The sequence below is a fragment of the Anolis carolinensis genome, chromosome 3 (assembly GCF_035594765.1).
Source record: "Anolis carolinensis isolate JA03-04 chromosome 3, rAnoCar3.1.pri, whole genome shotgun sequence".
In the NCBI taxonomy this organism is placed as follows: domain Eukaryota; kingdom Metazoa; phylum Chordata; class Lepidosauria; order Squamata; family Dactyloidae; genus Anolis; species Anolis carolinensis.
In genome coordinates, this window is record NC_085843.1 from 25,554,440 (window position 1) to 25,581,268 (window position 26,829).

Consider the following 26,829-nt stretch of genomic DNA (forward strand, 5'->3'; position numbering starts at 1 on the left):
AATTACATTGCTTCCTAATGAGTTTTAACTTGGTTGTCATGTGTCTTGGATTCCTCTATAAGGAAAGAGTATATTACACTAAGAAACATTTTGAGAGAAGCAGCTTCCACCAGAATGAGTAAGATCAACACCAACTGTTCTTATTATGGAAGGACAATGTTTGTTATTTCTAAAAAAGGTAAAAGTAAAGGTTTCCCCTGATGTTAAGTCCAGTCATGACCAACTCTGGGGGTTGGTGCTCATCTCCATTTCTAAGCCAAAGAGCCAGCGTTGTCCATAGACACCTCCAGGTCATGTGGCCAGCATGACTGCATGGAGCGCCGTTAGCTTGCCGCCGGAGTGGTACCTACTGATCTACTCACATTTGCATGTTTTCGAACTGCTAGGTTGGCAGGAGCTGGGGCTAACAGAGGGCACTCATTCCGCTTCCGGGATTTGAACCTGGGACCTTTTGGTCCACACGTTCAGCAGCTCAGCGCTTTGACTATGCCACCGGGGGGGCCCTTCTATAACTAACTAATTAAAATTAATATACCACTTTTTAATATACCTTACTTTGAAATTTTGGCACAAGGAAAATTAATTAATGTGTTTTTCGTCCCTTGATCGTTTCTAAATTCTATAATTCTATAATTCACATTCTATAATAGCTAAGACTTAGCTTGCATGTAGGATTAACCTATATTTGGCACCTCTATTTAAAATGGAAATTAAAAGTTTTGTTATCTTGAACAAAAAGATGATATATTCCCATGGACCGTTTTAGCATGGGCACATCTCTGGGAAAATCTGAACTGTAATAATCATAGCCAAAATATTAAATCCCATAATCAAAATATGATATACAATCTGAATTCCTAAAAGTGAAAGGGTCATATTTTTTGAAATATATTCACTTCAAATGTAAGTCATTCAGTGAAATGCCTCTATGTTAAACCACTCCAGCAGTTATACCCCATTGCTCCTCCTTTAATGTTTTTATACCCTGTCTCATATAACTGACTGATATGACAGAGTAAAGTAAATCAGATCAAGACACACACATTTCTTTGAGTTCCAGGTAGAGGTGCCAATAATGGGATAAGACTGATGTCAGAAGTTAGAACGTGATTCAGCAAAATGTTTCCATATTCCTTAATCAGCCTGCATGACTTTGTCTCCATGGATGTTTCTTTAATATTTTTATTTCCTTTCATCCCTGCACATGTAGTGTAAAGTATTTCACATCAACTGTCGCACCTGACACGGAAAAAAACCAGAGATACACACTTCACATTATTCAGTGTTGTTGTGTGCCTTCAATCTATGGTGACCACAAGGCAAATGAGGTTTTCTTGGCAGGATTTGTTTAGAGAGGATATTCTATTGCCCTTCTCTGAGGCTGAGTGTGATTTGCCTAAGGTGACCCACTGGGTTTCCATGGTCAAGAGAATTTCACCCTCTCATCTCCAAAGATCTAATCTGTCACAGACTCTGTGTGGTGTATTCAAGACACCATCACATCTCCCATGCCATGGGTTCATAGCCAAAGTTGAGAAATGAAAACAGTGAAAACATCTTGAGCTCTGCATGGGAAAGAGCCTGACAAGACAAACTGGCTCAGACTGGAAGACCTGGAGCTGTACAGAGGAAATTGAGTGGTGAGGCTTTGGGGGTTATTAAACAGAAAACTTGCCCACATTTCATTTTGCTGTATTAAATAAATTTCCAAGATTTCATTGTGAGTGATTCTTATCTGTCCGAACGTGTCTCCCGCTACGACCCACCTCGAAGCTTAAGATCGTCAGATGAGGCCCTGCTCGCGGTCCTGTCAGCCTCACAGATGCGGCTGGCAGGGACGAGAGACAGGGCCTTTTCAGTGGTGGCTCTCCGCCTATGGAACGCCCTCCCCATTGAAGTCAGGCAGGCTCCCTCCCTCCTGTCTTTCCGAAAGAGGACAAAAACGTGGTTATGGGACCAGGCATTTGAGCATGAGTAGCAGCAAAAATGAGATAAGAATATATGACCTACTGACAGACCGCACATGAACATGGAAAGCGCCTTAAATGTATATTTAAATGTATAATTATGTATATTTTAATGGATATTCTTAATTTTATTGTAATTTTTAATCTTGATGGATTTTTAAATTTGATGACAACTGTTTTTAATGTGTATGGTTATACTGTAAGCCGCCCTGAGTCCCCTGATGGGTGAGAAGGGCGGGGTAGAAGTGATGTAATAAATAAATAAATAAATAATTGCTAACTGCAATCATCACATTATCCAACATCCAGACCACTACACCATGCTGGCGCTCACAGTACTCAAGTAGTCCATAAAATGTTTCTTTATTGCATTTCAACTATAGGGAACATAAACAGAGAAGAGTAATTCAAATCAGCACAGAAACATATAGCTCATCCACACAATGTGCTTATATTGCTATTATTCCATTTAAACTATAATGGTTCCATCCTATGTTCTGGAGTGCTCTGGTGAAGAATTCTAAATATAGCTCCCTAATCTATCAGTCCCAAAATTCCATAGGATGGAACCATTTCAGTTAACATGGAGTAATGAAGTTATAAATCGGTAGAGTGGAATGGACCCATAGAGACATGTACACATTACCCAGGTAAATACAAATGAATGAATGATTAATTATTCATGGGAAGAGTAACAAGTCTTAGAAGAGAAGCACTTCACATCATTCAGAAGAACAGCAGAAGAACTTCACATCATTAAGGGCCGTGTCATCACCTTTCCCTTGGGGATTCTCCACCCTTGTCTGGATTCCACAGATGGAGCCATAAGGATGAGGACAGCGAGGGCTCCATGGGCCAAACTGACCCCAGCCTTCTCCATGTCCAGTGAGTGGAGTCCCATCTTCACAGGTGAACTGGACATTGTTGGATGCCGTATCATCACCTTTTCCTTGGCTTCCTTCCACCCTCTGTGAGAAAGAGACCAGATTGCCTTTGGGGCAATACTGAATTCCTGTCCAATCTCCCCACCTGCCAGAGAAAACAAATGACATTAGCTAGCAGCATACATGGAGCATACTAACCCCCTGTTACATCTGCTCCACTGGCTGCCAGTCTGCTACTGAGCACAATTCAAAGTGCTGGCTTTAGCGTATAAAGCCCTAAACGCTTCTGGCCCAGCTTACTTGTCCGAACATATCTCCCTCTATGATTCACCTCAGAAGTTAAGATAGTCAGGGGGAGGCCCTGCTCTTGATCCCACCTCCTTCGCAGGCGCAATTAGTAGGGACAAGAGACAGGGCCTTCTCAGTGGTGGCCCCCCATCTATTGAACTCCCTCCCTAATAAAATCAGTTTGGCACCCTCCCTCCTGTCCTTTAGGAAAAAACTCAAAACATGGCTGTGGGACCAAGCGTTTGAGCAGTAGTGACAGCAATAATTAATGAGAATGATTTATGTGACCAACAATGGACAGACTCTGGCCTATGACTTTGAACTGGTGTAATTTTTTAAATGATATTTTATAATGGATGATTTCAACTACAGCAGAGTCTCACTTATCCAACATTCGCTTATCCAACATTCTGGATTATCCAACACATTTTTGTAGTCAATGTTTTCAATACATTGTGATATTTTGGTGCTAAATTCGTAAATACAGTAATTACTACGTAGCATTACTGCATATTGAACTATTTTTTCTATCAAATTTGTTGTATAACATGATATTTTGGTGCTTAATTTGTAAAATCATAACCCAATTTGAAGTTTAATAGGCTTCTCCTTAATCTCTCCTTATTATCCAACATATTTGCTTATCCAACGTTCTGCCGGCCCGTTTATGTTGGATAAGTGAGACTCTACTGTAATTGTTTTAACTGTATTTGTTTTATTATTGTTATGGTCGGCATCTAATGGTTGCCAGTTGTGAAGCCGCCCTGAATCCCCCTCCGGGGATGAGAAGGACAGGATATAAATGTATGAAGTAATAAAAATAATAATAATAGCTCAAAATGTACCAGTCTTTATTGGTTATTAATAGTTTTCCAGTCCAATTTCAAGGTGCTGGTGACAAAATCCTATACAGTTTGGGACCTTGATCCTTGATACTTGAAAGAATATTGGCCTGCTTCAGGGCTGTGAACAATCCTCTGCACGGTCACCAATTTAGGATCTTTCAAGGCCTTAAAGTTTCCATTCAAATCCCAAGACAAAGGAAAGGTTTTTGCTGATGCCATTACACAAGATGTCAATTACAAGCAGTCTCCGAGTTACAAAAATCCAACTTAAAAATCTCTCATAGTTACAAATAAGTGTGAGGCAACAGGAAATGAGAGAAATCTACCCCTAGGAAGAGAAATTCACTTCTAAAAGAGTTATCATGGGGAAAAGGTGTCTCAATGAAGTTTTATCGCCAATCCTTGTTTTTACAACAATCCAAATTTTTCAAAATCCATTATCCCAGGGATAGAAAGTGAGGTGAAACAGGGGCTCAGACAGCAAAACAAACACCACAGCAGCGTTAACCCTTCCCTGTGCTGTCCAAAGATAGAATATATGTATTTAATGTGTGTGTGTGTGTGTCCCAATTTCCTTCCTTTTCATGGCATGCCAGATCAGCATTCCTTACACACTTTCCTAGGTTGTGCTTCTCCTTCATTAATAACCTTTTCCACACTGACTACATTGTGATGTTGTTTGGTCACCTGTGTCCTTATTTTCATCTGTGAAATGTTGAAGGATATAAGATAAAGTATTTTATCCTAAGCTTTCTGATCATCACTTTTCAAATGATAATGCCAAAAGGAAAGCAGAAGTGAAGCATAAGCAAACAAATTGATAAATACTCACGGCCCAACTTTAGACTCTATTAATGTTCCATCAGTGCAATGTAGGCGTATGCCATTCAGGGCTGTGTCATCCCCTCGACCTTGGTGGCGTTCCACCTGGTGGATGAAAAGATAAAGAGAGTATTGTAAAACTGGGTAAATCTAGAATTGCATCACTGTGCAGATTTGTCCACATTCAGAAGTACTAAGTTGGACTGGGACCAAGCTAGCCATGCACAATCTCACTGGAATGCATGTTAAAATGTGAAAGAAGATCTAGTTTTGGCTTAAGTCTAATTTAGCACTTTGGGTGATGGATTTTAGGGACCATTCTTTTCACCTGCAATAAGACAAAGGTGTTGAATTGGACCCAATGTCAAGTTCCTATCCTATGCCATGATTTGGAAACCAGAAGGTTTGTGCCTTCCATTGACAACCCTGGAAAATCTGAATGTAGCTATCAATTTGGGAGTTTCTGTGATTGATTTTGCAGCTTCATGGCTATTTAAGCTTGTTAATTGCAATATTCACACTTTCTTTAAAGAGACAAGGGTTCTTTCTTCCACCCTGGACATCCCATAGATATATATACAATCCACTTGCCTCATCTCCAACAGATCTCTGAAGATGCCAGCCACAGATGCAGAAGAAACATCAAAAGATAATGGTACCGGAACATGGCCATACAGCCCAAAAAACTCACAGCAATCTAGTGAATCAGCTAAGTTCCCCAAAGAGTCTCTAACAGCCACATTGAAGTTGCTTGGCAAGACAGGGACGAGAGAGATTGAGAGAGAGATTCCTGCCGTTTTCACAGAACTAGAGAAGATTAGATCCTCACATGTTGGAAGCCTGCCTACTAAGGTTAAGCATCTAATGTGGATTTGAAGCTACATATTTCCAGTTCTTGTCTGATATTCTAACCACTATGTCACAGTGCAACATGTGGAGTTGGCTTTTATTGAGTCAAACCAATTGGTCAACATCTCAAGTCCCATCAGGATTCTCAAGAGTTTGACTGAACCTGTATATTGAGCTTAACAAGGATGCCTGGGTACTGTCCTAGGGGTTTTTGTCTTCCAATTCAAAATGATCTTAACAGATTAGAAAGAGAGGCCAAAACTAACAAAATGAAGTTCAACAGGGACAAATGCTAGATACTCCACTTAGGCAGAAAAAATGAAATGCAAAGATACAGAATGGGGGGACGCCTGGCTCGGCAGCAGTATGTGTGAAAAGGATCTTGGAGTTCTCGTGGACAACAAGTTAACATGAACCAACAATGTGATGTGACGGCAAAAAAAGCCAGTGGGATTTTGGCCCACATAACTAGGAGTATAGTGTCTAGATCATTGTGTCTAGATCATTGTGTCTAGATCCTTGATCAGACCACACCTGGAATACTGTGTCCAATTCTGGGCATCACAGTTGAAGGGAGATGTTGACAAGCTGGAATGTGTCTAGAGGAGGGCAACTAAAATAATCAAGGGTCTAGAGAACAAGCCCTATGAGGAGCAGCTGAAAGAGCTGGGCATGTTTAACCTGCAGATGAGAAGGTTAAGAGGAGACATGATAGCCAGGTATAAATATGTGAGGGAAAGTCATTGGGAGGAGGGAGCAAGCTTGTTTTCTGCTGCCCTGAAGAATAATGGCTTCAAACTACAAGAAAGGAGATTCCACCTGAACATTAGAAATAACCTCCTAACCTTGAGAGCTGTTCAGCAGTGAAACTCTCTGCCCTGGAGTGTGGTGGAGGCTCCTTCTTGGGAAGCTTTTAAGCAGAGGCTGGATGGCTATCTGCCGGGCATGCTTTGAATGCAATTTTCCTGCTTCTTGGCAGGGAGTTGGACTGGATGGCCCACTAGGTCTCTTCCAACTCCATGATTCTATAATTCTATAATAGCCTGTTGACTTATGGCAACACCATGAATTTCAAAGGGTTTTTTTTTGCAATGACTACTCAGTGGTGGTTTTGCCTGCTCCTTCCTCTGAAATATAGCTTACAGCACCTGATATTCTTTGACAGTTTCCTACTCAAGAAGTAACCAGTTAATCCTTATCAGCTTCCAAGATCAAATAGAATCTGGTGCCATTCAAATATTTAGGTTATCTCACAAGTAATCAGTTGCCTTAATCGACCACAATGTTGTTAGAAGCATCGCCCTCTCTTTCACAATTGCATGGGCTTACCCAGTACCAAAAGAGAACTGTGCCATTAAAACAAACTTTCCGAACCTGGTGCTCTCCAGGGACCACAACACCCATTATGCCTTATTCACTGTCATGTTTGCTACGGTGGTTAAAGTGGTATTCTAAATTATTGGGAGGCACAAGCACGGTGTATAAAAAGGAAAAGAAACTTACCTTCAATGAGAAACCATTAGCATAACCTTGGGGACAAAATTGAGCATCGCCCCAAATACCCCAAGGGCCTCCATTTGGCACTGCAATGATAGAATTATAGTCTCGGGCTTCTACATCCCAGAGGCAACAGGAAAGGACCAGGAAGAGCAGAGCACTGATAGAGAGGTCCATTGTACCCAAACACTTTGAGTCTAAATGCAGAAACCTAACTGGAAATGCAACAGCCTTAAGAATTTATAGCCCATGTATTTGAACTAGCTCACATCTGCAAACCAGGAAATTCCGTAAGGATATTGTGAAAACTAAACAGACATATCCTTAAAAGACACTGTTACTGGGAATTTGGATTGGAATTGATCCAAAATAAACCTATGTAGCAACCACTGATTTTTTTTCTCTGTCCTGCAGCGTTTCCTAGAAACTAAGTATTTACATTTGTCTCCCTTAAAATGAATGGCTATAATGAAACTTTCAGTTTTCCAAATGATGGTGTAAGAATCTTCATGCTAGGCTAGGAAGAAAGTCAGGTTATAAACCAATGAAAAATCTACCAGACACTGAGGAATATAAGGAGCTGATGGAAGTGAAACTTGTGTTCAGGAAATACTAGTAAGAAAGGGGAATTCCAAATTATGTCTTTTATGCAATAAGACAAACATGTATATAAGCCAAAAGTCTCAGATGCTAGGGGCTCTCAATTTGCCTTTGTGCTTTGAGCCTTTGTTGTGCAAAGGCCTCTTAGCATAGTGGAAGACAAAATTGGACTTAAGACATGATAAGGCCCCAAACTAGATAGCCAGAGAGATTTGACTGTTGGACTTGGGGTCAAGAAGTCCAAGGTCCCAATCCTTACTAGGTCATGGAAACCCAGTGTGTGGCCTTGGGCAAGTCACATTGCTTGCCAAAACTATGATATGATCATATGGCCTTTAGGTCATCATATTGAGAAAGACTTGAAGGCACACAACAGCAGCAGCAGAAACCTAATCTATTTCCAGTGTTAGTAGCCACATAGCATTAGCCAAAGAAGGATATCACTCTAATGCTGTGGTTCTCAACCTGTGGATCCTCAGATGTTTTGGGCTACAACTCCCAGAAATCCCAGCCACCTTACCAGCTGCTAGGATTTCTGGGAGTTGAAGGCCAAAACATCTGGGGACCCACAGGTTGAGAACCACTGTGTCTAATGCTTACTGTGTTTGATCATTTTAAATGTACAGCTTTTCTGTACATGAGACCCAAAGTAACTCAGTATGGGAGTTTAAAAGCATTTTAAACGATTGAAACAAAAATTAAATAAACAATAAAGCAATTTTAAATTGCTGGAACCCTGTATAGGAATTATTTATTTGTAAGTGGTCTTATGAGTGTGGGAATTAGAATTGAGATGTTTTGTAAATCCAGGAGAATGCTCTTTAAAACTTCAAGCAGGTTTCAAGCAAGCAAGCTGTGGGTGCAAGTTATATGTGTCAAACTGTATCCAGCGTAACGATAGCCAGGAACCAGAGCCAGGATCCCAGGGAGTCATGGTTGATGAGTTCTTGGGTCGTACATCTGATGGATGCATTCTAACAAGCAGAACTGCTTGGAGGAAAACTGAAATTATACTCTTCAAGATAGCTGGTGACTATAACTTCCCTGTGTAGAAAGCATGTTTAGACAGCAGTGTTTAGGTTTTTAAAATAAGTTTCTCGCCCTTCTGGAAGACAAATGTAGCCCTTTATTTTTACAAGAAACGGCTTTCTTACTGTTTAGTGAAGTCTTACGCCTTCATTGAGAACTGTAGCAATATTCTCCCAGGCTCAAGGTAAATGTTGCAATTTAGGGAAAGTTCTTGTCTGTTTTTAGAACTGTAGTATTGAGTGCTAGTAAATAGTGCAGAGAACACACTAGTGTCAAACCTTTGGAATAAAAGAGGAAATGCAAAGTAGCAAGACAAAGCAGGGTAAAATGGCATAGCAGGTGTCATGCACTGTGTTTTTATTCTTTTTATTGCATTTTGATAGCTTTCCTGAGAAAGGCAAATTGTTTTGGGAAGGTCAGCTGATTGTTATCTGAAGGAAAAGAAGGCTGGAAAAGACAGGTAGAGGCTTACATGGTAGAACAGTGGTTCTCAACTTGTGAGTCCCCAGATGTTTTGATCTTCAACTCCCAGAAGTCCTAACAGCTGGTAAACTGGTTGGGATTTCTGGGAGTTGTTAGCCAAAACACCTGGGGACCCCCACAGGTTGAGAACCACCATGGTAGAGAGATATGAGATTTTTTTAAAAAAAAAGTTTTGGCTAAAAAATAAATTAAATTCTTTCAGAAGGACTAATTTTACTTTTACTTGCCTTGGTTGAATGGAATATGCCTTTGAATCATATCTTAGTTTTAAATGATCTTACACCAAAGAAACGAAGTACTGCAAATGGGATCTATACATTTGTATTTATTATAATTTTATCCCATTAACCCCTGTAATGTAACTTATAGCAGGGAGTCAAAGCAGCTATTACAGGGTCAATGGGAGCATAGAAGAGATTTACAATGAGAAGTGGGCATAAAATATGAGGGAAGGAAGTTGAAATAGAACTAGAGATCTGCCAGATTGCTTTGATATAAGTACAATAAATACACAGGTATTTCCTCTTCCCATTTATTCCCATAAAAGTCTGGAGGATAAATCTGGTTGAGAAATAGCCCAAGAACACCCCATTAACCATTTATCAGGAGCTTATTGTGTGTAGCCTGCACTGTAGTTAGCTACCATCAAGTTGACTTTGAACTATGGCAACCCATTTGAATGACCAATATTGAAGTCACCCAATCAACAGCTTTCTGATTCGGGGTCTCCTGATTGAGTTATCCAACTATAATATGGTCTTCATTTTTTCCTGCTTGTCTACTTTGCCAACCATTACAGTGGGCTACTTGATTTCAAGATCCTTTGCTGATAGAAAAAAATCCAGATGCTGTAATCCATATTAATAAAGTGTTGTACACCAGCAACAGAGGTGGAAACAACCAGTAAACCAAAAAAATAAAAAAAATAAAAGGCAACTAGAATTTGGGATAGCAGTATGAAAGAATTGCACAAGATGCTGAGTAAACTGGCTGGGATTTCTGAGAGTTGTAGGCCAAAACACCTGGGGACTCACAGGTTGAGAACCACTGCTCTAAACCATCCCTGGAGCCTGTGAGCTTCAAACAAAGCTAGTTCTCAGCCATTCTAATGGTGATTGGGAATTGAGAGAGAGTCATCTTGCATCCTAGCATCCCTTTATCCATTGTTTTTATACTATCACACCTACTGAAGCCTTCTGGAGAATTTGAAGGTTTGCACTGTTTAGTGGTACTTTAGTGATGCTAATAAAAGAAATCAGCTATCTCTGTCTTTTGTTTTTTCACATGAAAATTGCTATTATTAATTTGTTTTTATTTTCACACTATAATAAACCAGTTTATTCACAAACCATTACTATTTATTTATTTATTTATTTATTTATTATTTACAACATTTATACCCTGCCCTTCTCACCCGAGGGGACTCAGGGCGGCTTACAAAAATTGGCAAAATTTAATGGCCAAAATGCAATCATAAAAACAAAACAATATAAACAGATCCATTAATAACATTGTTAAAACACATTATAAAAACCTTCAAAATGTATATATAATTAATTCAATTTGTCCAAGATCCTCATGCTTCATCCTTAAATTAGGCCATGTCAACTTGTCATTTACTCATCAAAAGCTTGGGCACATAACCATGTTTTCACGGCCCTTCTGAATCCCAGCAGGGTAGGAGCCTGTCGGATATCTCCAGGGAGGGCGTTCCACAGCCGGGGAGCCACCACCGAGAAGGCCCTGTCCCTCGTTCCCACCAGCCACTCCTGTGAGGCAGGTGGGACCGAGAGCAGGGCCTCTCCAGATGATCTTAGTGATCTTACTGGTTCATAGGAGGAGATATGTTCAGACAAGTAGATTGGGCCAGAACCGTTTAGGCCCTCATAGCGATTATTAAGATTATGAAAGGTTAAATATTTCTTAGTGCTTAGGAACTATTGTCTTAGATGACATATGTTGGATTTTGATAGCATGTTTTATGAAATATATGCATGCACTATAATAAAAATTAAAAATTGAGACAATGGTTGTTTGGTTTGAGGATTTTGATTTGTTTTTGGATTTGGGGGATGTTTTTGTTTTGCTTTTTTTACTGTGAATTGCCGCTAGTAAAATAAGAAAATAAGAAAACAAAAATCAGCCTACAAACTTTTTTTTAAATTTTTTTTGTTGAAACAAGAATGGAGATCACTGTAGATGGTGAACTGGCAGACTTGCATTCCAAAAATAAAAAAGAAACTATGGATTGAAGATAATGAACAGTGGCACATATTCAATACATCGTGCTTAATATGGCCAGGGAGAAGTCTTCACTTCAGTTTTGTAAAACCAATCTTTTAAAAGTTAAGCTTTCAAGGAAAAGACCTTGAGCTGATAAGCACTTATCTAAAATTGGAAAAGATAATTTCATTACTTACAAAGTAGATAACAACTGTTACTTAATGAATATAGACTGCCAAATCATATTTGCAATGACTAGAAATAATGAGTAGCTTACAACAAATTGCTTTTCCCTCATCTCCCCCTTTTTGGTGATGTATTGGCGGAGTTACGTTTCAAAACTCACATAATGAATGGCCTCCTACTGGTTGCATTTGCTTGGGAATTGAACCTCTATTTTGGTCACTGCAGACTGATATTCTCTTCCAACCAGCCACAATGACAAAAACTCCCCTGGCATATACACTCCATTAGGAAGTGCAGCCCCCCACTCACCCCCTGCCAGCACCATTCAGTGGTTAGTAGAGAACAGAAGACTGAAGGAACATCTGGCTATATCACTGTAACCAGATGCAGATAGATGGTGTCATCTGCTGACATTTCTGAAAATCCTTTTCCCAATTGATGATGTCATAGGTCTGTCTTGAATTACAGGGACACAGTTGGATGCTTCTCTGATCCTCATTTCATTCTCCATCAATAGACAGATGATAACTCAGCCTTTCTTTAAAAAAAAAAACAAAGAAGGGGACTTCACCACACTCCAAGTGGATAATGAGATAAAATTCAAATAAATATAAATGTATAAATTTCATCTGCAGTACTTTGTTACTTTGGTATAAGATCCTTTAAAACTAAAATGTGATTCAAAGGGATGTACCATTCAACCAAGACAAGTAAAAGTGAAATTAGTCACCCTCTGGGGTGAGAAGGGTGGCATCAAGCAGGACATACGCTAGACTTGATCTTCAGCGCAGGAATTCAAGTGACCCAAGCCTCTATTTTAGAGGTTCCATGGTCGGATCACTGCGCCCTGAGAGTCAGGCTGGAGCATGCCTACCCACCTGGCAAGGGCGCCGAGCCGATTTGGGCTCGCCCAAGAAGACTTATGGAACCTAGTAGGTTCCAGAATGCTCTGAAGGATCTGGAGCCTGTCAGCGACTCAATCGATGTGCAGGTGGACATGTGGAACATCAGGCTGTCCAATGCACTCGACGAGATCGCCCCTAGACGCCCTCTCCAACCCCGCCGAAATCGGTCTCCTTGGTTCACCGAGGAACTTCGATCGATGAAGCGGGAAAAGAGACGGCTAGAGGGCGTGTGGCGAGAACTTCATGACAGAGCTTCGAGATCAGCTTACAGGGCATTTATGGAGTCCTATGAGCATGCTACCATCGAAGCAAAGAGAGTATACTATGCCTCTTTGATAGAGTCCACCAGCTCACGCCCGGCAAAATTGTTCAAAATAATTAGATCTCTAACGACGGTTCCTACCAACCCAAAAAGTGATGATCAGACCCCTTCAGCCGAGGCTTTTCAAAGCTATTTTGCTGACAAGATCTCACTACTACGCCGGGACCTCCCCGCCACAACTGATACAATGAGAGAACTTGAGACTCCGTGGCCACTTGCTGGGCCCACCCTCGACCAGTTCATCCCACTGGACGCAGAGGGTCTCGATAGGCTCATAGCTGCAGCTAGACCGACCACTTGCTCCCTTGACCCGTGTCCCTCTTGGTTAGTAAAATCCTGCTTGGAGGGATTACGTGACCCGCTGCTGAAGATAATAAACAGCTCCCTTGAGCAAGGAGTCTTTCCAGAGGGATTAAAAGAGGCAGTGGTCTCTCCTCTGCTGAAAAAACCAGATTTAGATCGTTTGGTTCCCTCCAGCTACCGCCCAGTTTCGAATCTTTCATTTCTGGGCAAGGTGATTGAGAGGGCAGTAGCGGTGCAGCTGCAGCAGTTCCTAGACGACACAGCCGGACTGGATCCTTTCCAGTCTGGCTTCCGTGCGGGGCATGGGACAGAGACTGTATTGGTTTCCATCTCAGATCATCTCCGATGCCAGCTTGACCGGGGCGGGTCGGTGTTGCTTGTGTTATTGGATCTCACAGCAGCATTTGACACAGTCGATCACAATCTTCTGACCCACCGCCTTGCCCTTGCTGGAGTTAGGGGGACAGCTTTAAATTGGCTGGCCTCCTTTCTTCACAACCGTGGACAGCGAGTGGAGAGGGGGGGCCTGGTCTCTGAGAGGTCCCCTCTACATTGTGGGGTTCCTCAGGGGGCCATTCTCTCCCCTCTGTTGTTTAACATCTATATGCAACCACTTGCTCAGCTGGTCCGAGATTTCGGTCTCGAGTGTTATCAATATGCTGACGACACTCAGCTTGTGTTAAAGATGGAAGGCCAACCGGAGTCTGTACCCGACAGTTTTCACCAGTGCCTCGAGGCCATTATTGGATGGTTGCGTTCCAGTAGTTTGAGGGTGAATCCAGCAAAGACGGAGTTCCTATGGCTGGGCCGACCGGGCAGTGGGGATATCCAGTTGCCAACCCTGGATGGTGAAGTGCTACGCCCGTCTTCACTAGTAAAGAGTCTGGGAGTCCTCTTGGACCCTTCACTGACGATGCAGGCCCAGGTCTCCGCCGTTACCAAAACTGCCTTTTTTCATCTTCGGCAGGCTAGACGGCTAGCCCCCTATCTATCTAGGGACAACCTGGCTACAGTGATCCAGGCTACAGTCATCTCGAGACTGGATTACTGTAATGCCCTTTACATTGGCCTTCCTGTGTCGGTGATCCGGAAGCTCAAATTGGTGCAAAATGCAGCTGCCCGGCTCCTTGCGGGAGTCCCCATAAGATGCCACATAACACCAATCTTACGGCAGCTGCACTGGTTACCAATTGAGCACCGGATCACTTTCAAAGTGATGGTGCTTACCTTCAAGGCCTTACATGGTCCAGGGCCGATGTACCTGAGGGACCGCCTCACCCCTTACAAACCCCAGAGATCCCTCCGTTCTGAGGACCAAGACCTGCTGGAAGTCCCCAGTTTTAAGACCTTGCGTCTAACTGCAACTAGACGCAGAGCCTTTTCAGTAGTGGCGCCATCTCTGTGGAACACCTTGCCACCTGAAGTTCGTGCCTTGCGGGACTTGTTGGCCTTCCGCAGGGCATGTAAGACACACCTGTTTCGGCAGGCTTTTGAGTTCTGTTGCTGATGTTTTAAAAGGTGCTTTTAGGATGTTTTAAAGATTTTTTTAAATGATGTTTTTAAAATGTTTTTTAAATTGTTGATTTTAGCTGGTTCTTGTAAGCCGCTCCGAGCCCTAGGGGAGTGGCGGCATATAAGTTTGAAAAATAAATAAATAAATAAATAAATATAAATGCTTGTAATAATAAATAGTCCTTCTGAAAGAATGTAATTTCTTTTTTTAGCCAAAATTTTACAAAAATCTCAAATCTTTCTACCACAGTGGTTCTCAACCTGTGGGTCCCCAGGTGTTTTGGCCAACAACGCCCAGAAATCCCAATCCAGTTTACCAGCTGTTAGAATTTCTGGGAATTGAAGGTCAAAACATCTGGGGACCCACAGGTTGAAAACCACTGGTCTACCATGTAAGCCTCTACCTGTCTTCTCCAGCCTTCTTTTCCTTCAGATAACAATCAGCTGACCTTCACAAAGCAATTTGCCTTTCTCAGGAAACCTATCAAAATGAATCATATTGCCAAGTCTGCAAACAACACAGTGCATGACATCTGTTATGCCATTTTACCCTGCTTTGTCTTGCTACTTTGCATTTCCTCTTTTATTCCCTGCTTTGTCTTGCTACTTTGCATTTTCTCTTTTATTCCCTGCTTTGTCTTGCTACTTTGCATTTCCTCTTTTATTCCCTGCTTTGTCTTGCTACTTTGCATTTCCTCTTTTATTCCAAAGAGGGAATACTAGTGTATTCTCTGCACTATTTATTAGCACCCAATTCCACAGTTCTCTAAAACAAATAAGAATTTTCCCTAAATTGCAAAATTTACACTCCAAAGCAGCATATTCCACTGTTGCCTAGTTAAAATATCAGCTAAAACTCCACCTTATGTTTAGGTGGAATCATTTTTCCGGCAATTTGAATTCATTTCTCCATGTCCTGCCACATCATCACACAGAGGGTTTTTTTTTTTTTTTTTTGCCACTTTCCACACTGGGGCTCTTCTTCAGCTGCAGAGCCTAATGTATCCCATCAGATGACGCAGGCTATGGACCCACTCCATCAATTGATGAAGCAGTGAGGAAGTGTTGAAAGAAGTTTCCTCGCCACCATGGTGAGTCTCCTGTGTTTTGGCTAACTTCAACAGAACTCGCACACAGTTTTGACACTTTCCCCTGTCTGATCGGGAAAGGAAGGAGGGCACCAATGCGCCTTGCACCAATTCTGGTGCCCTTCTTTATGTGATGGGGAAAGAGGGAAAGTGTGCAGCTCACTGTTAGGCACAACATGCGCCTTCTGTTTCGCTTGTGATTGCCAGCGAAACAGGACAAAAGAGGGGGGCTCATTGGTATGATGGGTTCCATGGTCTCTGGAACAGCAGAAAATACATTTGCCCCCTCCTCAATATTACATCCTTTCAAGTATTTAAACATAACTATCATGTCCCCTCTCATGTTTCCCTTCTCCAAGCTAAACATACCCAGCTACTTCAGCAACTCCTTATAGGGCAGGGGCTTACACAGGTTGGAAGGCAGGATTCGTGAGGCAATGCAGAAAAATGATTCCTGGACCATGCATCACCAAAGAAGTGCCACCAATAGTTAAAGAGAAGTGTAATAGTGATTGTTTCCATACCTGTTTTGTTTTGCTTCAACATTGCTGGTGCAATGAAACCCTAAGACAATCCTATCTTATATCCCCATCAGATAGTGATAATTATTTTCTTGTTGATCACTGTATAAAACACTAGCAAAGAGATCTGGGTCTTCTTGGAAAAGGGAACAGTTCAGAATGTAAAGCATTTTGTCTTCCCTGAATCTTGAAATATAAACAACATGAGAAATACTGTTCTTGCTTAATAGTTTGGGAATGTTATGGCTGCACATATTCAGGTTACCTCTACACTAGCCATTTAGGTCCGTGTAGAGTTGGATCATCCTGCAGACATCTACAAAATGCAAGTAAAATTAACCTGAGCAAAGCCACCTAATGTGGCAGCACCCTGGATTTAAAAAAAAACGGGAAAGCTCAAATCCTGCATCAGGATTCAGACTTTCCACAGCATTTGGGCAGTGCAGATACCCACTGCCAATTCTCATGCAGAAGCAGCAGTGAGTGTCTCAACAGCCAACAATGTTCAGATGGTCTGGGGACATGGGATAGCTACCCCTTCCCACTCAATGCTGCCAGCTACAGGCTCAAGAAATCCAACACTTTGCAGATGTACATGATTCTTTAAAGCCATACTTACTTACTTACTAATTCAAAGAGGCATGAATTGAGGGTGAAAGGGAGAACGTGTCAAGAGGAAGGCCTGGGCTTTCTAATAAGGTTGCATGTTAACATTGTATTTTACAAATACAGGTATTTGTGAAAGACAAGTTACAACACCCACCACTATCACCTAAATGGCTGATAATTATTGTACCATTTAGATAGGATCAGCCTATAGTGTATGGTTGCTTTTGACTTAAGAGCAGCTAAAGAAAGAAACAAAAGAGGGTGAACGTATTATCCTGCAGGATTGTGAGGGAAATATCGTGTGTATTGAAACAAATTTTTGTGGCCCAACCTGAGACCAACAAACCAAATTTTCAGTTTTGACTATAATATTTGACAATACCTGAAGAACTGCCATTCTATATCAGATTTTGCCTTGGATCATTTATGTTGGGGGAGGGGGCTTATCCTGATGTTGTGGCCATCAGTTATCATGGCCAAAATTATTGATCCTGAGGATCTTATTCCAACAATTTCTGGAGGGCTTTATGTTTTTCAATCTTGACCTGTAATTTCACATTGAAATTCAATATGTTTTTGTCGTTTTCAAATTATTTATTATATTATTCTGGAAGTGCTTTAAATATAATGTGAGATCAAAATGTTTTAATGAATAATAAATAGATAATGATCTTTTTATATTCTAGGTTCAAATCATGTTCATAAAAGCAGATTCCATTTCTAAGGTTCCATCCCCTCCACTTCAATGTCAAAGCTTTCCAATGGAGAAATCATATGGAATTTTGTATCTGATGACCCTGGCTTTCTGAAATGTGCTTTCTATTGCAGTTAGGGGACTATCATAATTCCTGAAGTTGAAAAAACATTTTTTTTCTTCCAGAAGCAATTTTAAATGGAAACGAAAATGTGTCTTGTTTTGTCTCACCTTCAATCACTCATTCTCAGCTTGGCTGCACAGCATATGGAGCTGGCTCTTCCTGATAAACTCAGCTCCTGCTTTCTGCTTCAGTGGGATCTTCACACACAGACACACATCCAGCTGATCTGGCAAAGCTAATGACATGTGCTCTGTCAGCCCCAGATCTGCAGCTCCCCTGGCTCCCATAACCATGGAGAAAGAGGGAAGGCGGTTGCAATGGAGGGGGAAATGCCTTTCAGATAAAAGATATGGCCAAAACAGCCATGTTTTCATGTTAGTTGTCCTAGGAGGTAGGTCTGCAACTGCTATGATTGACTAATATCATGTTTTCATGGAGGATAATCCTCCCGCATCTACATAATGCTTTTTAGCTCTCTCTTGGAGCCTTTTCTTTGGGATTTGGGCATAAATGTTAAGTGGAAGAACATATGCTCCAAACATTTCACAGATCAGAATTGGGACATTTGCAGCCAAACAACATCAGAAACTCCTTATACACTGCCATATTATCCAGATTATCGAAGCAGATAATCCACATTATCTGCTTTGAACGGAATTATATGAGTCTACATTTCCATATAATGCAGTTCAAATCAGATAATCTGGATTTTATATGGCAGTGTAGAGGGGGCCAGAGTGCACTCAAAATGACACACAAGATGTTACAGCAGTTTTTTTCTTGTTGTTTGCTTGAGTTTGCAGGGAAAGCAAGATTTTGTCCCCTCTTTTCATCTCTATCCCATGGAGTTAATTGAACAAAACTGTATCTCAAACGCAGTTTGAAGCAAATGAAAAAAATTGGGAGGAAAGGGGGGAAATGAGAGGAGGGAGAGAAACTGGAGCTGGATCTACACTGCCATATAATCTACATTATCAAAGCAAATAATCCACAATATCTGCAGGGCCGGCCCAAGGTAATTTACAAGTGTAGGCAAACAGAATTTTGGTGCTCCCCCCCCCCCCCCCCAAACCAATCACTGAAAAATAAAAGCGTTGGGTAAGCAAAAATGTTGGATAATAAGGAGGGATTAAGGAAAAGCCTAAATAAAGAACAACAGTCTGGAAACAGGGGAAATCCAGACAGGAAATAATCAGAGCCAGCTAACACCTCCCAACCAAGGATGCCCCCAGGGAGGAAGCAGCCAGGCTTTGAATCTGCAAGGACATTAAATGCTAACCAAGCTGGCCAATTGCAACATTCACACTAGCCTCAAACAGACAAGAGCTTTTTCTCCCACCCTGGACTTTCCACAGATATATAAACCCACTTACCTAGCTTCCAACAGACCTCAGAACCTCTGAAGATGCCTGCCATAGATGTGGGTGAAACATCAGGAGAGAATGCTTCTGCAACATGGCCAGGCAGCCTGGAGACCTGGCCTCGAGGGCGAAGGCCAGAACAGGCCGCGGCCACGGAGACAGGAAAGCCTCTTACCTGCCGGGGCCTCTGACGACCTGTCCTGAGGCAGGACCAAGCCATAAACCGGTGCCAAGATGGGTGGCTGCTTGTGCCATATGGCTGCTTGGCTCTGCCCTGTATCCTTCGAGGAAGCCTCCTTGGGAAGGTGTCTTTTTCGGGGAGGAGACAGCCTCAGGTGCAGGCCAGGATGGCTTCCCTCTCATTAAAGAGGCAGCAGGGCGGCCTGGTTGGAGGCCAGGCCAGGCCATGGAGGCAGGAAGGCCACGCCCGGCAGAGTTGCCTCAATGGCACCCCCTAGAGGATGGCGCCTTCAGAAACCACCTAACTCGCCTAAAGGTTGAACCGTCCCTGAGTATCTGGTTAAACCGGATTATATGAGTCTATACTGCCACATAATCCACTTCAATGGAGATTATAATCTGGATTTTATATAGCAGTGTAGCTCCAGTTTGGGATAATTGAAAAGCAGCTGAAAAAATGGAGAAAAAGAGTGGTAGTTGAAACAAATCCTGCTAATAGTAGTAGTTAGGATTGGACAAATCCAGTCTGAGAGTATGGAGATGGTTGAGATTCTGCATTTGCACGGGGCAGAGAGAAAGAGAAGAATCAAAAGGTTTCCAGTGAGAGAGAGTTGAGAGAGGAAGATCGTTTCCCAAAGAGAGGGGATAGACCATACTAGTCCTCTTCTCAATTGCAGATAAAGAACAAAGCAAGGCTTTGATGATGATGTTGATGGTGTGTGCCTTCAAGTTGTTTTGAACTTGTGGCAAAACTAAGGCAAACCAGCCACAGGTTTCATAAAGCTGAGGCTGGATCTACACTGCCCTATATTCCAGGATCTGATTCCAGGTTATCTGCTTATCCCAGATTATCTGGCAGTCTAGGCTCATATAATCCAGTTCAAAACAGATAATCTGGGATCAGATCCTGGGATATAGGGCAGTGTAGATCCAGCCTGAGTGTGTGATTTACTCACAGCCATCAAGTAAATTTTCATGGTCAAGGGGCATTTTAACCATATTTTTCAGAATTGTAATCGAACACTCAAACTGTTATGCATTATATCACATATTTACATGACTTTGTTTCAGTTCCTTGTATGGTTGATAGCAATGTACCTCAGTGTTCCTGTATGTAACATTATTCCTTCATGCAATGTGGTGAACAAGTTGGTGTAAAATAAGCATTGGAATTCTAAACAATATCATAACTATTAGCAGGCACATAGTTACAAAGAAAGAGGCTGTGCTGTGTTATGGGGCTAGCCAAAAGAACAAGATGTCTTTTACATCTTTATTCTTTATGAAAGGAATACACAAACTTTCAAAGGGTAGAAAAGAGATGACCAAGAATTATCTGGGGCTGGGGGCAATCATCTACTTGGACATAAAGGCAGGTCCCAAGTTAAAACATCCAGTTTACAACTCCTAAGCCCCTTCTACACAGCTGTATAAAATCCATATTATCTCCTTTGAACTGAGTTATATGGCAGTGCAGACTAAGATAATCCAGTTCAAATCAGATAGTGTGGATTTTCTGCTTTGATAACTTGGATTATCTGGCAGTATAGAAGGGACCTTAGTAAAGAACCAGGGTGACACAAAAGGAAGGGAGAGAAATCTACCAATTGGAAGGGAAATTCACTCCTGAAAGAGTTATCATGGGGAAAGGTGTCTCTACTGAAATTTTCTCACCAATTCTTGTTTCCACAACAAGCCAGATTTTTCAAAATCGAATTATCACAGGGCCAAAAATCACCTGAACCTGGGCATAGAAAGCAAAGCAAACGCCACGGGGATGTTAATCCTTCCTCGTGGTGCAGCAGGTTAAACCACGGAGCTGCTGAACCTGCTGACCGAAAGGTCGGCAGTTTGAATCCGGAGAGTGAGGTGAACTCCAGCTGTTAGACCCAGCTTCTGCCAACCTAGCAGTTTGAAAACATGTCAATGTGAGTAGATCAATAGGTACTGCTCCAGTGGGAAGGTAATGGCGCTCCATGCAGTCATGCCGGCCACACGACCTTGGAGGTGTTTACGGACAACGCCGGCTCTTCGGCTTAGAAATGGAGATGAGCACCAACCCCCAAAGTCAGACACCACTAAAATTAATGTCGGGGAAAACCTTTACCTTTAGCTATGTTATCCAAAACAGATATACGCAATTTATGTCATACGTGGATTTCTATGATAGTCAAAGGAGACTTGGCTGAATGAGATGAAAAAAATGATATTCCTTTGAACGAGCTTAAAGGAAGCTATTTAGAGCTATTTATTAATGATGCCCTTGATAATCCACACGGTTCTTGGAAATTGACATTTTCCAATATGTCAATCTTGGTAACATGTTCAGCAGAGTTGTAGGAATTCAACACTAATAATTTCTCAGCCAGACTGATCCATTTGAATCTAGTTTTTCTACCTAAATTTGGGAGTGAAGTGATCCAATGTGATTGGCATGTTAAATGTAAGGATTAATAGATTTATAGGAGCCCCTGGTGGCGTAGTGGATTAAAGCCTTGTAACTTGAAGGTTGGGTTGCTGACCTGAAGGCTACCAGGTTCAAATCCAACCCGGGGAGAGCGCAGATGAGCTCCCTCTATGAGCTCCAGCTCCATGCGCGGACATGAGAGAAGCCTCCCACAAGGATGGTAAAAACATCAAAACATCCAGGCGTCCCCTGGGCAACATCCTTGCAGATGGCCAATTCTTTCACACCAAAAGCGATTTGCAGTTTCTCAAGTCACTCCTGACACGAAAAAAATAAAAGATTTATTATTCTGTATAAATCATTCATAAAACCCTGTAATTATCATCAAGGCAATCCAACTGAAAATTCTATCTTGAATGGCATTATGTCAATGTGAAAAATGCCTTTCTATTAAAGCCTTCTTAATGATTTCTATCTTCCAAGGCCAGCCCCCTGATTTGGCAGAAGGAAGTAGATGCCTCAGGCAGCTGGGTCTGTGTATTATGAAATGACAGCAAATTGTTAATGTTTAAAGATACTGTTGTGTTTCTCACTATTATTGAATAAAGAAGGTGCTTCTGGGATTAGCTGCTTTGGGCATCAAAATAATTGATTCACCCTTGGCTATACACTTTGAATCATAGAATTGGAAGAGAATGCCAGGGCCTTCTAATCCAGGCCCCTTCCATGTAGAATTAACAACTAAAACAATCCTGAAAAATGGATACCCACCCGTTTCTTAAAGACCACCAAAGTAAAGATGTACAGTACCCATTGAGTCAAACTAAATTATCTCTCAAACGGTTCTAGCAGTTATGTACTTCCTATGGCTTAAGTGGAATGTCTTTTCTTGTAATTTATTGATTTGGGGTCAAGCTTCTGGAGCCATAGAAAATAAACTTGCTACATCTTCTACATGATGCTTCTTTGTATATTTAAATATGGCTATCATATCACCCCTCAGGGTGCATCTACACTGTAGAATTAATGTCATGACTCAATATTATTTGGGGCTGGACTTTACCACTGCTGGTAAATCACCAGCAGTAATAAGTTCTACCAATTGAAAGGTGGCCAGTTCGAAGCCTGGTCGGGGTGAGCACCCAACTGTCAAGCCCAGCTCACTGTTTACCTGAACAGTTCAAAAATAATAATAATAATAATAATAAAACTTTATTTATACCCCGCCACCATCTCCCCAATGGGGACTCGGGGCGGCTTACATGGGGCCATGCCCAAGACAATACAATATAACCATAACATAATACAATTAAATAATACATTACATAAAATAAACAGTACAACATAAGATCGAAACAGCAATATAACAAGAGCGGGCCGCATGAACACTACATTTAAAAACTAGATTAAAAATTAAAACTCTGGGTGAGAAAGGGATCAGAATAAAAACCTCGAGGGACGGGACATCAGATAGTGAACCAGTCTAGAGGATAAATATTGGGGGGGGGGGGAGTAGCATAGAACATTTACTCTCCGAAAGCACACCGGAAGAGCCATGTTTTTAAATCTTTCCTGAAGGCTAAAAGGGTGGGGGCTTGCCTGATTTCAATGGGCAGCGAGTTCCACAAGCGAGGGGCCACCGCAGAAAAGGCCCTCTCCCTTGTTCCTACAAGGCGGGCCTGAGATATAGGTAGTGGCGACAGGAGGGCCTCCCCTGATGATCGGAGAGGTCGGGTAGGTTTATGGTAGGAGATACGGTCACGAAGGTAGGCGGGTCCCAAACCGTTTAGGGCTTTATAAATGATGGTCTGCACCTTGAATTGGGACCGGAAGATGAACGGCAGCCAGTGGAGCTCCTTAAACAGGGGAGTAGATCTCTCCCTGTAACTCGCCCCCGTTATTAGTCTGACGGCCGAACGTTGGACCAACTGTAACTTCCGGGCCGTCTCCAAGGGAAGCCCCACGTAGAGCGCATTACAGTAGTCCAGTCTAGAGGTAACTAAGGCATGCACCACCGTGGTCAAGTCAGACTTCACGAGGTATGGTCGCAGTTGGCGCACAAGTTTGAGTTGTGCAAAAGCCCTCCCGGCCACCGCCGACACCTGCGCTTCAAGCGTCAGCGCTGAATCCAGGAGGACCCCCAAACTGCGGACCTGTGATTGCAGGGGGAGTGCAACCCCGTCCAGCACAGGTTGCCACCCAATACCCCGATCCGACGAGCGACTGACCAGGAGGGCCTCTGTCTTGTCAGGATTGATCCTCAGCTTGTTTCTCCTCATCCAGTCCGCCACAGCGGCCAGGCACTGGTTCAGCACCCGAGGGGCTTCCTTGGAGTCAGGTGGGAACGAGTAGTGGATTTGTGTGTCATCTGCGTAGAGATGGCAACACCCTCCAAAACTCCGGATGACCTCTCCCAGCGGTTTCATGTAGATGTTAAAAAGCATGGGGGATAAAATAGACCCTTGCGAGACCCCACAGGTCAAAGGCCAGGGGTCCGAGCAGGTGTCCCCCAGCTTCACCATCTGGGAACGGCCCTCCAGGAAGGACTCGAGTCCCATCCCAGAGAGCCTCCCCAGAAGGATACCATGGTCGATGGTATCGAAAGCCGCTGAGATGTCCAAGAGAACCAGCAGGGTCACACTCCCCCTGTCCAGTTCCCTGCGGAGGTCATCCACCAAGGCGACCAAAGCCGTCTCAGTGCTGTGCCCAGGCCTGAAGCCAGACTGCGAGCGGTCCAGAAAATCAGTGTCATCGAGGAACTCCTGGAGCTGCGTGGCCACCACCCGCTCCAGAACCTTGCCCAAAAACGGGAGGTTGGAAATTGGTCTGTAGTTGTTACATACAGATGGGTCTAGCGAGGTCTTTTTTAGTAACGGTTTTACCACCGCTTGCTTAAAACAAGATGGAAATGACCCCTGACCCAGGGAGGCATTTATTATAGCCACAAACCAATCCAACAACCCCTCTTTGGCCTGCTTAACCAGCCAAGAGGGACAAGGATCCAGAGCACAAGTGGTCGCCCTCACAGACCCAAGAGTCCCCTCCACATCATCCGGAAGAACAAGCCGGAAAGAATCCCACAAAATCGGACAGACAGGTGCCTCGGTTACCTCCGCTGGAACTACAATTAAGCTGGAGTCCAACTCATGGCGTATCTGAGCAACTTTGCCTGCAAAGTGGTGCGCAAAATCGCTGCACCTAGTTGCCAAGTCATCAGGAAGCCCCTGGGTCTCAGGAGGCCGCAGGAGCTCCCCAACAACTCGGAACAACTCCGATGGCCTGTTGGCCGCAGACGCTATGCGGGCAGTCATGAAAGCTTTCCTGGCTGCTCGCAGAGCCACGGAGTAAGCCTTAATAGCGGCTTTAGCCCGTGCTTGGTCAGACACATCCCGAGATTTCCTCCAGATGCACTCTAGTCCCCTCCTCGCACGCTTCATCACGGCCAGCTCCTCAGTGAACCAAGGAGTCGACGTGACTCTACGCAGCGAAAGGGGACGTTCGGGAGCGATCGTGTCAAGTGCCCTTGCCAACTGGCTGTTATAACGATCAGCCAGGACATCAACAGGATCGCCAGTCTCCAGAACAGGAAGATCCCCAAGAGACCTCAGGAGTCCATCCAGATCCATCAGCCTCCTGGGGCGGACCATCTTAATGGGTCCACCACCCCTGCGGAGGTTAGAAGACACGGCGAAACTCAAACAGATCAGATGATGGTCAGATCATGACAATGGAAGAATATTTTGCTCTTCCACTCTGACTGTCCCACCGTCCACAATGAAGACAAGGTCCAGCGTGTGTCCCGCCTGATGTGTGGGCCCAGATATAACTTGAGTCAGCCCCATGGTCGTCATGGCAACCATGAAATCCTGAGCTGCACCTGTCAAAGTGGTCTCGGCATGAATATTAAAGTCCCCCAAAACTATGAGTTGTTGGGAGACCAGGGCTGAATTGGAGACCACTTCTGCTAGCTCGGACAGAGAGACTGCTGGGTCGCGGGGTGGACGGTACACCAGCAGAATCCCCAAGCTGTCTCGGGCTCCCACCTTCAGGAAGACACACTCAAACCTCGAAGACTGCAGAACGGCGCATCTGATCAGGGCGATGGACTGCCGAGAGATCACCGCGACTCCTCCTCCCCGCCCCCCAGCCCTGGCCTGCTGATGCACCCCGAAACCTGGTGGGCACAGCTGAGTGAGATTCACACCACCCTGCTCGTCCAACCACGTCTCGGTGATGCATGCCAGATCCGCCCCCTCGTCCAGGATCAAATCCTGGATAACAGCTGTTTTACCGTTGACGGATCTGGCGTTCAAAAGCAGGACCTTAAGGCTGGGAGGTCTGTCCGGAAGACTACCACACCTATTCCTCTCCAGGGTCACAAAAACTCTGTTGCGCTTCTCCCTGGGTCGAAAGTGACCGTTCTTCCTTCTCCCCCAAACCACCTCAATGAGACCCTGCCCGTGGAAACCCTCTTCCCCCTGGAGAGATGACTGATTGAGGTTGCCCATTAAAGGGGATAGTCAGCTGTCCTGAGATAGGAAATCACCAGCAATACTTGATTGTTTAAAGGAGGAGCCTATCTCCGCTGGTGTAGGAGGAAAGGAGTCATCTAACAGATCATCATCTAGCGTGGGAAGGGGGCTAGGCACTAATGATGTCTGAGAGCGGGACTGAGAGGTAACATAGACATGGCCTAAAACTGGGGGATATTGTCTACCAAGATTCCGCCTGATGACCAGGGGGCGAATCAATGGGTCTACTAGTACCCTCCTGAGAGTAATGCCCCACTGTTGTAGTTTGGGCCTATACAAGAACAATTCCTCCATCAGCATTCTGTCTTCCAATCCAATGAGAAGGCAAATAGAGCGGTTCCAGGAAAAACAGCTTAGAGCTGTAAGTAGAAAAATTAGGTATCGCTAATCAGTGGGGGAGGCATTTTACAACACCATAAAATATTTAAGCCAATTCTGCCATGGTTAAAAACACACCTATACTAAACACTTAGGCCAGTGTGAGGTCTGATCAGTTCCGTGGTGGCTTGATCCTGGTTAATCTGGGGGAAAGCCATTTAATGTGGCTTTCCCCCAGGTTACACTAACTTAGGGGATAATCCAAAACCTGAGGCAGGGC

General features: G+C 43.3%; 1 protein-coding gene across 1 annotated transcript; it reads right to left on the bottom strand.

Moving 5' to 3' along the window:
- Positions 1-2,314: 2,314 nt before the first annotated feature.
- Positions 2,315-7,378, bottom strand: LOC100562351 (vitelline membrane outer layer protein 1). The gene is made up of 3 exons (XM_003219337.3): positions 7,159-7,378; positions 4,817-4,911; positions 2,315-2,996 (listed from the first exon to the last, which is right to left on the bottom strand). The coding sequence occupies exons 1-3, from the start codon at positions 7,327-7,329 to the stop codon at positions 2,690-2,692; spliced, it is 573 nt and encodes a 190-aa protein (XP_003219385.1). The 5' UTR covers positions 7,330-7,378; the 3' UTR covers positions 2,315-2,689.
- Positions 7,379-26,829: the final 19,451 nt, after the last annotated feature.

Excerpts from the sequence above, each read along its gene's own strand:
- LOC100562351 (XM_003219337.3), bottom strand. The coding sequence starts at position 7,329 with ATGGACCTCTCTATCAGTGCTCTGCTCTTCCTGGTCCTTTCCTGTTGC. Across the intron at positions 4,912-7,158 it reads CTAATGGTTTCTCATTGAAG|GTGGAACGCCACCAAGGTCG; the intron begins GTAAGTTTCTTT and ends TTCATCCACCAG. Across the intron at positions 2,997-4,816 it reads ATAGAGTCTAAAGTTGGGCC|GTGGGGAGATTGGACAGGAA; the intron begins GTGAGTATTTAT and ends TTTCTCTGGCAG.